At 44.5% G+C, this 15692-nt stretch overlaps 1 protein-coding gene across 2 annotated transcripts in view; it reads right to left on the reverse strand.

Moving 5' to 3' along the window:
• Window positions 1-22: 22 nt before the first annotated feature.
• si:ch211-113g11.6 (uncharacterized protein LOC559008 homolog) overlaps window positions 23-15692 on the reverse strand; it is a 28017-nt gene continuing 12347 nt past the window's right edge. The window contains exons 8-15 of one of the 2 annotated variants that reach the window (XM_060064608.1): window positions 15071-15249; window positions 11936-12044; window positions 10999-11206; window positions 6549-6664; window positions 5710-5882; window positions 4907-4962; window positions 1014-4225; window positions 23-939 (exon numbers count right to left, since the gene is read on the reverse strand). In XM_060064608.1, coding sequence (XP_059920591.1) covers window positions 3876-4225; window positions 4907-4962; window positions 5710-5882; window positions 6549-6664; window positions 10999-11206; window positions 11936-12044; window positions 15071-15249 — 1191 coding nt within the window. In that variant the 3' untranslated portion in view covers window positions 23-939; window positions 1014-3875. Of the gene's footprint in view, window positions 940-1013; window positions 4229-4906; window positions 4963-5709; window positions 5883-6548; window positions 6665-10998; window positions 11207-11935; window positions 12045-15070; window positions 15250-15692 lie in introns of both variants that reach the window. The other variant, XM_060064607.1, reaches the window with a different exon arrangement.

Here is a 15692-nt window from a genome sequence, read left to right on the forward strand (position 1 = left end):
TTGACAGGCAAAACGTGAGAGATATCATTTGAGTACTTTATTAATTTTCACTGCACATCTTAAATTCTGGGAAACACGTCATTATGGATGGATGTTATGTCCTTTAAAAATACATGAGGTGGCATTGGAAGGGCATGGAACATATATAAATCACTTTATTAGAATCTGTCATGTTATCTTTAAACTTATATATAAATCGATATAGATATCAAGACACATAATTGTGGCACACACATAAGATATAGTTGCCTACTTGGCACTCGAAAAACCCAAAGTAGAAACGGAGGACAACTAACTTCACCCGATCCAGCTGATTCGTCTGCAACAGGTCCTGAATGCCTGAAAGCCAGTGTTTTTGTTAAACGGCCGGTTTATGAGTATGACTGTGTGTTAAAAACCTGTAGTATGCCGTAGCCTTGGGTGCAGCAGCAATAGCAGAAGCATCAGCAGCTCTGAGCCCGTTTCAAGGGCAGATGCAGCCTGTGCTGTGCTAGGCGTATTAAGTGATGTCATTAGAGCGATGGCCTGTAGTGGGGGGTGATTAACTAAAGTGCTCAATGGGAATCGTCTGTATATAATACACCAGTAGCACCGGCCAGAGCGGCAATGAAGAGTGAACATAATCTATACTGCAGCCTCAACTCACTGCCTGCTTTTACCATCTACCGTCCTGACACACGGCCCTTCATTGAGGTGCTAAAACCGAAACCGAACAAGGGAAGCAGAAGAGGAAGCCCCACGGGCCCAACAATGGCCGACGCCGAGGCTCATTTTCTTAATTGAACCGCTGTTGGCTGCAGCGCCGTGCCGCTCTGTGATCCACACAAAACACAAAACATCGTGTTTTTAGAAAACACGATGGTACAGATTACAGCAGTTAAGATTGAGCCCGGTGGGGCTTTGGACTCCTCATAAAGCAAAGCCTTCTTGCATGTGTAACTAGCAGTGTTTGGGCCATATGGTTCTGCTGGGGTTGATGCTCGGGGGGGGGGGGGGGGGGGGGGAGGGGGTACCTTTCTGCCAAAAGGTACTGGATTCAGTCCCCAATGTGCTGCGATGATGTCTCTAAGCCCTTTGCATGGATGAAGTGTCTGCTGCAATAGATTGGTACAGGGGAACAAGCCAACCACCAGGCATGTGGATGTGGACAAGCGCTAGTATACGACACAGTTCACAGTCTGTTTCAGTGCAATGCAGTAAGCAGCAGCCCTCACATTAGGAGGACAAAACAACCAGACCAGGCGCAGAGTGAGACTGTTTACTGACGGCAAGATTCATCCATTGTTATATATTTCCACCTTGGACCGAAATTAATAATCATTGTCTGTCGGCCCCAAAGTCTGATTGCCTAGGCCTATTTATGTTGTCCCCGACATAATAATTAGTTTGGTTAAGCCGGGGGGAAGCAATATTATTGAACAATGATTTCCGTGGCCAGTTGCAGCGACCGCTATATTATGAATTACCGTGCAAGCCTTTGGTCTATAGATTCAGTGTTATTTTAGGAGTGGAAATTGTAGTACAACAGCAGTGTAACTGTCACACAATCAACACCACAGAGAGAATATGTTTTGTTGTTAATGATAACACTAGGAGGTTAAGCAAAATGCGTTGGGATCTGCCTCTGGCGCTAGGTTAAGATAGTGAATCATGCCATCTCTTTCTCTTCTGGGCGCTTTGGCTGGGTATGAAAATCAACCCAGTCAAAGTCTGCCTGTTAACATGGGTCTCCCTTGGCTGGAGTGGGGTGGTCGCGGTCAAAGTATTCGATGGTTACACATCATGTTATAACTATGGCCTATAAAACCTCAAACTAACAAGACAATACAGTCACATACATAGGCAGCAACGGTAGGATTCAGCACTGGCAGAGCAATGAAATACATAACATTCTTCACATAGCACATTCTAACAATCACAACCTTTCTTTCTATTCTCAGGTTAAACTATGAAACAACAAATCTAACACACAAACTACGAAACTTTAATCCTCCTCTGCCCATTGCACTATCATGTGGATGTCTTTTTTGGAACTGAAAAGGTGAAAGCAAAAAAGCACACCACATTTACAATTTATTTTTTGTTTGTACATTGGATGAGGGATGAATGCAAAGCAAAAGTCATGCATTTGGGTCCAGGATGAGCTGAATGGTACACACAGGAGCCCTCTTGGCTGCTCTGGCTGCTGGGGCCAGAGTCAGAGACAAACGCTGTCGGGTCAACATAATAGTCTGACCACCAACAAAAGCGTGAAAAGTAAAGAAAACATCTTGTATTAGCTCTTTTTTTTTACGCTGCTTTATGGCATTATGGCACATCATCCATAAAATACGAATTATTAACTTATAATTACATTATTGGATACACAGTATTTCATGGACTCCCTTTCTGCATAATAAAATATTTGTATTTAGGTTCAGTGTATTTCTGTTTTGGTCATAATATCCAAATTTCTTAAAGGATTTCCACTTGATATTTTCTACAGTTGTAATAGCAATAGGGCTTGTACATCAGAATGCATCATGGGATTTTTTGTTGGCGATACTCCCCCATTGTGTTGAATCAAGAGGGTAGTAGTAATGTTAAACCCTAAACGAAAAAATACCCTAACCTAGGCTTATCAAAACGTTGTTTTGCCACATCTCGCATGAGAAACGCTGCAGCAGTTTCAAACAGAACAATGTCACCGGTAAGGACAAATAATTTCACGATTAATCACTAAACAATAACCAAACACCATCACTACCAATAACATTCCTTTGCTCCTATACTTCCGAAACGGAGGCAGCCATTGCATTGTGACGTCACGATGTACAAGCCCTATAGTATGATAAAAATATATCACATATTTGGGTTGTTATTACCACACGATTGTTTAAATAAAAAGCACAGAGCAGAGCAAGAAACAGCAAGAACAAAGAGTAAGATAAAATACGACTGATATCGTTCCAAAAAAAAACCAAACCCTGCCTTTTTTGCTGAGACACAGTGATGTTTCCAGAATGAGTTTGTACCCATCCACCTACTTCCTGTCATGAGGCGGCTGCTTGCTCCCCAACACTGTCGTCGCGCTTGACTGCAGTGCTTACAGAGACAAGCGTTGCGGCCATGTTTCACCTCCTCCTCGTCTGCCAAAGGATTGTGCTTAGGGGCCAATGTCCCAAAAGAGTTAAGGCTTTCTTAGAGTTTCATCAGATCTCCTTATCAGATTTATTTATTTCCTTTACTTATAGAGATGCACTAGCTAGATGTACGAACAAAGTTTCAATGAGCATGTGTGTATGTGTGTTTAGATGTATGAGCAGTGATAAAGGTTCACAATTTCACAAATAAGCACTATTAAGTATAGCTATTAAAGTGATTTGCGGACTGGCGGAAATATTGTAATTGGCTTAGTATTGTATTTTTCCTCCACTTGTCGGATATGTATTTTATTTTTAAGTCAGAAAAGGCAAGGTTCGCAAAGCACTTGTCGGAGTGTGGATCTCGATTCATTCTTGATATGTTTCCTATAATTCGTAGGCAACAATGCTTCAATTTGCAGACGACTCATTGTAAAATATGTGGTTTTGATTTGATGCAGCTTTCATACTACGACCATTACAATTATGCTTTTTTATCAATTGAATCTGACATTCGGCCTGAAAACTTTTTTCACACATTTTCCCCCCCAAAAAAATTAAAAAAAATAAAATAAAATCAATACGGGAGAAAAAGGTTCCTCGAGGAGAGCATCTCAAACTCTTTTTGTACCTCCATGCTCTGCGAACCTGACCTGGACCTCAGACGGTGGCCACGCCCGCCTCTTATTCCTCCTGTCACCATGGAGACCTCGTGAAGACAGAGACAGGGGTTAGCGTTAGCATGGGCTAGAGTTACAGCAGCCAGAGTGCGGCCACCGCCAGCAGCAGGGAGGAGCCCAGGGTGGAGGCCAGCGAGGCGGCCAGGGGCCCCGCGTTGTACACCAAGCGGTAGGAGATGACCTCCGTCTTGACGCCGTCCTCGGTGGCCATGCAGCGGAACACGCCCTCCTTCAGGGGCAGGTCCACCGCTGTGGGCCCCAGCACGCATGAGTCCCCGGAGAACAGGCAGGGGTAGCTCTTCATGAAGTTGTCCATCTCCCAGCGGTAGGTGGCGTGGAAGGAGCGCACGGGGCAGGGCAGGAAAACGGAGGTGCTGGACCCCACCACCACGTTCTTGGGGGAGGTTTTGTGTTGCTTTTGGGCTGCTGACCAAGGGAGAGGTAGGGGAAATGACGATAAGATGAACTTCTGGACTGTTATTGAACATTTTGTAATATAGTGTGAATATATTAGCTGTGGATATCTTCATGATCATGAGGAGATCATGCAAAAAGGAAGAAGTTGAGATTCTTGTGTGTTCTGTTTTGAAATCATAAAGCATAATCTAGAGTTGATACCTTTGTAGATGCATCTAAAAACGAATATACAGTAATTCCTAATGGTTAAACTATTTTTGAGAGGAGAGTCAGTGATCTCTATTCGACTAAGACACTATTCGACTAAGACTTTTTTACGGCTGCTGCGTCACCTCTCATAGCTCAAAGGCATCTGGCTTAAAATAACTGTCTAAACTTTCTTCAGTGGAAACTACAAACATCATTTTGTTTACTTCTTTGCTTCCATGAAGTTTGGCCTTGGCCGTTCGGAAAAGACTGCATATTGTATCCCCCAACACCATCGTACATATTCATTGTAAATCACTCTTCCCAAGGTTAAAACCCGTCTTCGGGATTGGAAGCAGGGCATCAGTTGATAGTTTGAAGAAAGTATTTGCCCTGAAGGCTTTTTTCCGGGCCTCAATTATATGATAATAATCTGTAGCTGTGGAGCTCTGAAATATTTAATTAAGACAAGAGAAGAGAAGAACGATGATTTACACTCACCAGCAGCTACCCCGCAAACAGAAGCGTTGGACTGATCGAGGTTCTGAATCAGAGACCTGTTGGACAATAACCGAGAGGGGGAGAGAGGAAACATTTAGTAACAGTAAGCAACAAAAATAAATTGCCTGTAAGTCGAAGATCAACTATTGGGCTAAGAATTAGAGGTCTGTTAAAACAAATCTCTCTTTCAGATCCACAAAGTTAAAATGAAAAGGCACTCTCTGTGAAGACCTGGTTTATTTATATCTCTGCCGTTAACCTCCATGGTTATTTACTAGCTACAAGACTTTAAAATACATTCAAATTTAGTTCGTCAAAATATGGACACATGACTTCATAACATAGCTTGCAGGCGTTTGATTTCTCATGCTGCTTATATAAATGATGAGGTTAGTTTACAATAACATATTTATTATCTGTTTGCAGTTTATAAGTGCAAACAATAAATAAAGATGAAACATTTTGCCAACGCCGAATAAATCTATTTCTGTAGCGCTGTTCTGTTTGTGTGTGTATGAGTGTCTCTCTCTCTCTTTGTCTTTCATTTGATTTTCTCGAGAACGTAATGAATGGAGAAATATTTAAACAAGCAGACACACACACACACACACAAAGGAAAAGGAAACAAAAGAGAAAAGACATTCAGTGAACGCATCATATAGCTTCGTCATTAAGCCATAGAGGCTGCAGCATAATATTGAACGTGGGGCCGTAACCGTGACAACACAATTCGCATCCGGCTTTTATGTGGTCCTCCGGAGCCTGCAGCAGCCTGGTGGCAGCGAGGCCACTTCCTAACTCACCCAGTGGTGATGTTGTAGCCAGTTGGAATGGGGACACACTTCCTCCTGGCCCTGTCCCATCCGCAGTACGGATCCCGGGAGAGGATGCAGTCCCTGCACGTGTCACCATAACGACCGCAGTCAGCCAGTTGCAGCCTCTGGACCTCCATCGCTGTGCCAACATAGAGGTGTCCCTGTGAGAAGCGGGAGGAGGAGAGGATGATGGGGTGTTAGACGATGATGTGGTGATGAATGTGTCATCGCCTATTAGGCTTCATAAAAAGAAAAAAATATTTTTGTAAAATTAAGTAATTACTGTTTGTTTAACAGTGATTAACACAAATAAAACAAATCTCCCTTTATACATAAAGTTATATGACTGATTGGAATTGGTTATAAACCTTGTAATAAATAAATACATTTCTAAGACTACAAACAAAAGCATTTTATTGCTAGCAGTCCACTAAGGCACTCGACCACTCTTAGGATCAGCTCCACTTCAGCTGCTGAGTAGCGGGTTGAGTGAGCGTTCTGTCAGCGTTTGCATTTGGCTGGGAAACGCTGCCATAATAATCAATGGGATGCGCCCCACCGATCATGTTGGGGTCGCGTTCGATGGGTGCGTCCAAGCAAAACAAATCTCAATGGCGAACTCTAGCAACAATTCTCCAACGTCACCCATAAACGATGACCTCAATCGTTTTACATTGATTGTTTCCTGGGGTAAAATTGAATGTTATTCCATTTTTTCAATCGTGGAATAACATTGTGACGCCAGGTGTGCCCTGGTGTCACGTGTCCAGTTTACTACTTTGAAGGTTTTAGTCGAGCGCTCTATGTTCTAACTTGTAGCTCATTACCTTTGGCCCGTCAATGGCCATGTTCTGGACGGGGCCCTCATTGTGGAACAGGGTGTACTGGGCGATGACGAAGGCGTCCTCACTGGTGTGCAGGACCTTGAGGACCTTGCCTTGTTCTGGTGGAGCAGAGAGAGGAGCACGTCAGGGTCGATCACAATCACAGGGAACATGGAAGATAGATCAGATATACAATGTGCACTGGCACATTTCTCTGTGGAGTTGTGAGTAGATAGAGAAACGCACACACACTAAGACATGGTGCAGAGATATTAAACATCGCACAAGACACGCATATGGATCTCACAGACACGAGGGCCGACACAGACGCACACAGACACGCACACAAACACACAAAGACAGAAACAGCCACACAGAGGGTATACATTAACATAATATGAGGCACTGAGATATTATGCAAACATAAGAGACACTCAGATGTCTCACACCAGACAGACACACACACACACACACACACACACACACACACACACACACACACACACACACACACACAAAAACACATCCAGACACTCAAACACCCGGCTTGCAGAGCTTTCTTGTGGGTCAAGCCTCTAGCACACTCACGCACTCAAAACAAATACAAAAATAGTGATGGAGTCTTGAGCTTGACAGCTTAAAACCCGCTGCTAATCTGTGCAGGATGTGTGGCATATAGCCTCGCGCCTGGTGATGCCTTGAGAGAGAGAAAGAGAGAGGTCTTTTGTAGGCTGCTGAAGGAGCTAGCACACTATCACAGCCATGAGAGTGCACCTGCTAATACTCCCTCTGCCATTTTGAGGTATAATGCTGTGCTTCTATGGGAGCAGGTTTGTATCTATTAAAGCCGCAATTGTTGAGCTGTATTCATATTTCGCTTATCATTCACTTTACACTTTCTCAGTGTTTTGATGCGCTACAAATATATCGAGCATATTGTGTTTGATTTGAATTTCCTTTCTCCCTGCTTCGACTCTTTTAACTTGATTTTCGACGAACAATGATTTTTTCACACGATTTGGGAGTCAATTTTTTTCAAACATATACATCTGCTCCTATAATTATGATAATACAGTTTAAAGCACTGGCAGATTAAAAGCTTTTTTAAATTTGTATTATCTTTTACGCTCTTTTTCCTCTGATATTTATCTTATCTTGTTAATTAACTCTTACATCCCTTCCCTCTCCTTTAACTGCCCTTCATTGGTCGTTTGGAACCAGCTGACATTACGCTGAAAAGACAAGATAATCAGTCCACATTCTGCCATGTGAGTCGTTTTTAAGCCTTCACGTGTCCCTGCATTTGTTCATTCATTCATCCAAATGAATACATACATGCACCCGAACCTTGAGCCACCCTGAATACAACCACAGCCTTCTAGATGTTTCTCAATGTAACCCCTTCATTGCAGTCTCATAGGTTTTGCAGGAACACGATATTCTCTAAGGTTGGGTGGTCTGACTCTTAGTCAAATATAATAGGTTCTTCACCAATTTCTACAGCCTGACCTGCACACCTCTCAGCGCATGTTCTGCTCATGTAATGGAAAAGGTCTGGGTTCCTAGGAGAGGCAAATTGCCTCATCATAAAAGACACATGGGTTATCAGAGTCGAAAACAGAACAAAGCCAAACGTGGATTTTTTTCTAGAGGTCTAGACTCTAGGCATTCATCGTCATGTGACAGGTGTTTTTCAGGTGGAGGCGAGGATGTCGGAGACCCGTGGGGCAGAATAGCACGTAGGCTATTTGAGTCTAATCATGGCGTAACCACCCTGGCGTGCCTGGTGTGTGCCGTCTACATCAGAGGTGATTTGTATTCAGAGCTCAGTGGGCCTGAGCTAGTCATGCAGGAGATAGTTAAGCTGACAAATGGTGTCCTTTTGAACGTCAAAAGGACACAATTTGTCAGGTTTGTAGTCTACTAACCACTCAATATTCAAAAGGTGGCTCATTGACATGTCACACATCGAATTTCCTGATGTGCTGCCATGTACCACTGGGTCTGCAGCATTGTGAAGGACTCTGACCCATATCTTTGAAAAAGAAAGTAGGGGGAGAACATTGAACGTAGAAGTTCAATAATAATAATAATGGATTGAATTTATATAGTGTTTTTCTAGACACTCAAAGACGCTTTACAGTGAAGGGGGGACCTCACTAACCACCACCAGTGTGTAGCACCCACTTGGATGATGCACGGCAGCCAAGTACTAACCAGGCCCGACCTTGCTTAGCTTCCGAGATCAGACGAGATCGGGCGTGTCCATAGTTGTATGGCCGTCAAAGATGAACGCCTCAAAGCGAACGAGACTGGCTCTGCAGGCGAATCGATTATCTTATTGACACTCCTTTTCAGGCCCAGGCCAGCGTTAAATGTGCATTTCACGAGAGAGACAAAGACATACTTTAGAAATCACCTCTTGGCTTTCCAGTCTTCTGAGTCAGCGGTGCTCAGCCTCTTTTGAGTCGTGCAGCCCCCAGATCCCATTCTACCTCACCAGTGGCAAAAAGAAAACACTGCAGCGCACAAGCTCAATGCACATGAGACGGAAAATGAATTTTACATACGAAAAATATCTACTTCCTATTTTTATCACACAATCAATTCATCATTTTTAGTTTGTTTCCGTTTTTTTCACATACCCCCAGGGCGACAAAACAGTAGCCCCGGCTGTAAATCACTCTGCTGCCCAGCCACCAGCACTAACACTCTTTATGCTGTCAAGTCTGACATCCTCCGCGATTCAGCCAATTGTTATTTGTACTTGTACTTACAGTCCGAGTTGTTGGAGCGAGTGGAGGACTGTGTGTATGTGTGTGTGTGTGTGTGTGTGTGTGTGTGTGTGTGTGTGTGTGTGTGTGTGTGTGTGTGTGTGTGTGTGTGTGTGTCTGTGGGTCTGTGTGTGTCTGTCCTCTGTGTGTGTATGAATGTGTTTGTGTGTGTCTGTGTGTGTCTGCCTTTGATTGTGTCCATGAAAGTATGTGTGCTTGTGTGTGTTCATCAGTCTATAGATGCGTGTCTGTGTGCGCATGGAGAGTGGAAATGAAAGGGCAGCAGCCTGTTTAGAGTACAGTGTGTTCTTCTCACAGCTTCTTCTTCTCACAGAAAATAAAAAAAATGACAACCAGCTTTTCCCAGCACCCTGTTCCCTTTCCCACAATCCTCGCTGTGGCGCTCCAGCGGCTTCACTTGGGAACAGGGGGGGGGGGGTTCTGTGGTCTAAATATGTTACCATGGTAATGCAACACTCAAAAAAGGGTCTGCTTGTTTAAGCTGGGAGGAGGAAATGGAATGGGTAACGTCCTGATGAAAAAATCCATCTAGCTGGATCTTTAGTCCGTACCACAAACTATATTCGATTTCATTCGACACTATTTGATTATTTTGGATTAGATCATCTGTGATAACGTCGTGCTTTGGGGGGGCTCACATTTCACAAGTCAAATAAACACTAGCATGAATCAATGTACCACCACCAGGTGAGAATGCCCTCAGATAGAGTGCACCATGGAGGGCTGGGGAGGGTCTTTCATTTCTTTGTCAATGGCAACAGGAATTAATACACCAGTCTTGAATGGGTTGGGTCTGGCAAATGTTGATCCATAGAGACCACACAACACAGCACCAGGTCACTGGTCTGACAGGGTCAACATTAAACCAACCTTCACCACGGCCTGCACCACCTCTAACTCTGGAACAACAGCAGCAGATGTCTGCCCCCCCCCCCCCCCCCCCCCCCCACCATTGCAAACTAAGAGTGATTTGTCCTCCCGCCACCACGCTGGTCTCTGCTATAATTATTGGTTCACCATCCGCTGTCGCAGTGCAGGATATACTCTGGTGATTCCATCACCAGGGGCGGCAAATAGAGCTTCCCAAAGTGCATCTAGTTACCGTTGTAGTTTTATCGGGGCCAAGGCCCAGGCCGGCTGGCTTTGTTAATGGCCACCGCTCTGACTTTCAAGATGGCTTCAAAGTGCCACTATCCATCACAGGAAGTTGGCTACTCCTCTTGACTACTGAGAAGGTCGTTCACAACAAAGTCAGACATTTGATGGCACATAATGTAAGATCACCACGTGAAAGCGATATAACATGTGGGTGATTCTAGCCATTCAGAGACGGTCACTGTTAATGTTACCGTCCCAGCAGTATTAATGCACAGGGACATACTTTACATAACACATAACTCACACACACGCACAACAACATACATACATACACAAACACACGCACACACAGTTAAACAAGCTTTGAGGTTTAACCTCAATAAAGGATGTGCATAAAGAAACGCGGACATGCACTCACACAAACACGCACACACACACAAAAACACACACACACACACACACACACACACACACACACACACACACACACACACACACACAGACACACACACACACACACACACACACACACACACACACACACACACACACACACTCACCAGTCCCCAGGTACAGGACGCTGTAGTGCTCATCGTTGACTGCCAGCACGATGTCGGCCACGGTGTGGGTGATCTGGTCGTCGGTTGGCAGGTCCAGCGGCGCCACGCCCACCGGCCGGATCACGTCCTCGATCTCAGGGTGGTACCGGATGATGCCCAGGTTCTTGATGTCGTTGTGGCCCCCAGCCGTGGAGTTCCTGCGGACACACTGGTGGGGGGAGAGGGGGGAGATGGGGGAGAGGGGGAAGAGGGGGGAGAGGGGGGAGATGGGGAACAGGGGGGAGATGGGGGAGGGAGTGGTGGTCAGAGGAGAGACGGCTTCAAACGGAAATATCCAAATTAAAAAACCTTCCTTCCATGTTTTGTGTTACCCTCTTGGGGCTTTTGTCTTCACATATAGGCCAGACATCATCGCTTCTTGGAAATAAAAGCTGACTCGTGTTGCTTGGTGGTTTTTGTGTTCCTGCGAGGTTTCCCCCGTTTAGCAGAATACTCAACTGAATGATAAACAGCCGGTTTAATTGACCTCAGATTAAATCTCTCTCTCTCGCTCTCCCTCTCTCTCTCTCTCTCTCTCTCTCTCTCTCTCTCTCTCTCTCTCTCTATCTCTCTCTCTCTCTCTCTCCTCTCTCTCTCTCTCTCTCTCTCTCTGTCTCTCTCTCTCTCTCTCTCTCTCTCTCTCTCTCTCTCTCTCTCTCTCTCTCTCTCTAACTATCTGTATCCCCCCTCTTTCTCAACTTAACTTCCTCTTTCCCTCTCTCATTCCCCCCCCCTCTCTTTTTTCTTCTATCTCTCTCTCTACCTCTCTCTCTCTATCTCCCTCTCTCTATATATCTCGGTACCTCTCTCTATCTCTCCCCCTCTCTCTATCTCCCTCTCTCTCTCTATCTCCTCCTCTCTCTCTTTATCTCGGTCCCTCTGGCTGTCTCTTCCTCACCGTTCCGGGGCGGTTTCCGGTGAAGGGGCTGCTGTATCCTCGTAGCTTGGAGGTGGAGAAGGCCTGGTCGATGTCCTCTATGGAGTAGGCACAGATCACTGTTCTCCCCCTGTGGGCACAACTCTCACTGTCACCAACTGGGCGCACATACCAAACAACATCATGTAAAAGTAGTCATTAGCAGTCAGCCCACGACGAGCACTGATTGAGCGTTTGGAATATCCAGGACAACAGGCGAGTTCAGTGCCTTTAACTCATTTGGAAAATGAAGAAAGCCGTTGGTACTTGGACTCCCCTGGACTTAGAATGCCAAACAAAGCTGTAGAATGATTGGATGCACTACGAGGGGTCAGAGTTGAAATTGTCTGAACTCAGGGTGGAGAATCCAAACAGTCCACTACTGAGGATTCTGTCCTGTTCTATTATGGTGTATTCTATGCCCAGTCACACACCAGAGAGGTGCACCACTGCCTCCTATTCAGCCACACCCTGAGGCCAGGGTTCTTTGTGGTAGGAGATAGGGTAGTTGCTAGGGTTTGCCAAAGGTACCGGGTTTGAATCCCAAACGTCCTGAGCCAACTTGTAGACATCTTTGAGCAAGGTGTCCAAATGATCTAGCTTCTCCATTAAGACTGCATTTGAAAGTCACTTTGGATAAAAGTGTCTGCAAATGTACAGAATATGACCCCTATGATTGATGCATGTGGTTTAAAATAGATTCCTTGCTGACTGCCATTTCCTGGGCGAGGCCTTGCCCTTCTGTGTATTTTTTCTGGGGGATTATTATTCAATCTGATGGTTCTATTTTAACTGTGTCTTCATATTACTATTAGACAGGAACTCTCAAGTATTATATGAACTTGAAGCTAAAGTCATTCAAGTGTTGCTTTGAACAACACAAAGGTGAATTCATTTTTTTTTTGCTAGCTCTAGTGAAGTGCAAAACAACCTGAAAACATCAAGTGGCCAAAGATGAATACAACTCAATATCTCACAGTTTTGATAAAAAATAAATAGTTTAAATTAAAATGATTTATAAAAATCCATGGTTTTCAGGGCCCTATTTTAACAGTCTGAAATGCAAGTGAGAAGCACCAAACGCAAGTAATTTTGTGGGCGGTTCTATGGCGATGTGCTATTTTACCGATGGATAAATGACTCTTGCGTCCGACGCAAATCTAAATAGGGTTGGTCTGAAGTAGCCTAATTATCCGAAGGTGTGGTTTGGGCGTGACGTGCAATAAACCAATGAGGGTGCCATCTCCCATCCCCTTTAAGAGCTATGAGCGCATTTGAATCTGACAAGCTTATATTTTGACAGCGTGTTTGCAGTCTCCGATGAGACAATTTATGACCACATGAATTTTAAACTTTAAATGGTTCAGTTTTTGCCCATATAACATGCCCTAATTCACACATGGAATAGCGTTTCCTTCCACAACTTCAGAAATACTGAGTACTCAAATAAATTTCGGCAAGGAAAACTTAACACATATATGATATGTGGTAACTGTCGTTCTATTTAATGACATACGCAATAGCCTACATTAACAACCGTTGTTTCTTACCAGTATTGTATGCATTATCGTAATCGACTTGTGTTCCTAATATGCATGTGTCCCCCCGTTAATATACATTGCCATGGACTGTAATATGCGTTACGTGTTTAGTTTGCGTGTGTTTAAACAGATGGATGCACACAAGCGCGCCCGCATTCATTCATTATTTTACACATTCACACACGCGCGCCCGCATTCGTTCATTCTTTTTAACACACACTCGCGGTAAAACAATGTTTTCTCACGATCAAATACTCATGAATCCTAAAAGTTATGGGCTTGTACACGATGTCTGTGTTAAGAAAATATGTGTTTGCTGTACGGTGTTTGCAGATGCATTCATTTAAAAGTACAACTTATTGCCGCTGTATCAGCTGTTCTTTCCCAAATAATTTACCAAGAATGTGCGGCTAGGTAGATGAGAGAAGCAAAGTGTATGCGCGAGGTGCACAAGCAACATTATACATGCGCCCTTAAAATAGCATCTGAGCAACGCGCCATTGCTTTTAAACCAGGTATTTCCTGGTTAGTGGTGGAATTGTTTTCTGAAATTGCAAAATAGCACCAGGGATACGCCAGAACACGCCTCCTCCTTTCGCCGAACCGCCCCTTTGGGCGCAAGATCATTCCCTAATTTACCGACGTGTGGCGGTGAAGGAAAAAGAACGCTTTGCGCCAGTTGCAAACTAGCAACGATACATGCGTCAGGGTAGAAAGTCAATTGCGCTGGATGCAAGATAGGGCCCTCAGTGTTATACACTGAAACACTCTGATTGTTAGCTGCTCACTCAGCAGCTAAACTTATACGAGCCAATACGTAAGGTTAGCACTTTCTCCCCAGAATAGATCTAAGAACGTAATTGTTTTTATGAGCCAGAGAGAGATGTGAATAAACAGTTAGTTAATTAAGTCTTTCATTAATTGAATAAACAGTTAATTAATTATCTCTTGAATTATGACTTTTCTGGACCATTTTCATCTATTTAGTCAGCCTTGGTATCTCATATAACTTTGGAGAGCATCTTCAAAAACTTTACATAATATCAAAGAAAATGATTACTACATATATTTCCCTGTTGATCTAAAAATAAATCTGTTGATATGTTTATCAACAGACATGGAGGCAGCTCCATGTTTTTACGTAAGCATGTGTGGCTAGCTGATGGCAGTGTGTCTCTGTGCGCCTGCTTGTGCAGAAGTGTTTGTGCGTGTGTGTGTGTGTGTGTGTGTGGAGGATGTTTGCGGGTGCAGGTAATGTTTCTGTAGTCTAAATCGTGGTCTTGTCTCAATGGGTAGAACATGGCATTAACACTGGCAGGGTTAGGGGTGTGATCATCACCGGGGGCTACCCATACTGCAAATGTATCAGTAATGTAAGACACAGAAAAGCTAATTCCACCAAACAAAATTACACCAAATCTCATATAAATAGATATGGCTTAAGGTACGGGTTCAATTCCCCCCCAGGGGCCACCAATGCTAAGAATGCATGACATTGTTGGGTTTAGATAAATAACATCATCCATCAAAACCAGATAGATGCCTTACACTGAAATGGAAGAAGTTCTGGCCTCACCATGGGTTGGAGAACAGTCCGTACAGGACGCCAGCGCGCTTGTCCTGGGCCGTGAGCACCACCGCCTGCCGGATGTTGTTGTACTGCTGCTGGGTGCTGCCAGAGCCACACATCATACGCGCCTTCATGAAGGTGGTCCACGAGTCGGTCAGCAGCGGCTTGATGCCCCCCTCGTCCACCTGGGGATTCGGATAGTGACACACATTTCAAATATATCCTTCCAAATACTCCAAGCTACACACCCAATCTTTTGGTCTAATCATGGGTTTGTTCACATTGACCCTATGAGCAGAGGCGGGGTCGCCATCGGGACGATCGGGAGGTTTCCTGGTGGGCCGTTCCACTTATGTGGGCCGCGGCAGTAATTCGGGTGGCTGTCAGCCCCCAGCGGCCGCTGTGTAGTAGGTCACGCGAACGAGCAATCGCGAAATGCACAAGATCTCTGTCAGGATCCCCCGGCCAGCGCCTCGCATTCTTGAAAAGACATGACCTAGATTGACTTTGACTTTTTGACTTTCTGCCAGGAAAACGGTGGCTGGAGACATTGCTCTTCAAAGTGTATTTTTCTAGTCCTTCATTCCTGGAATGAGCCCAAAGGGCCCATACATTGACATATTCATGG

The sequence above is a fragment of the Gadus macrocephalus genome, chromosome 11 (genome assembly GCF_031168955.1).
Source record: "Gadus macrocephalus chromosome 11, ASM3116895v1".
NCBI classification, from domain to species: domain Eukaryota; kingdom Metazoa; phylum Chordata; class Actinopteri; order Gadiformes; family Gadidae; genus Gadus; species Gadus macrocephalus.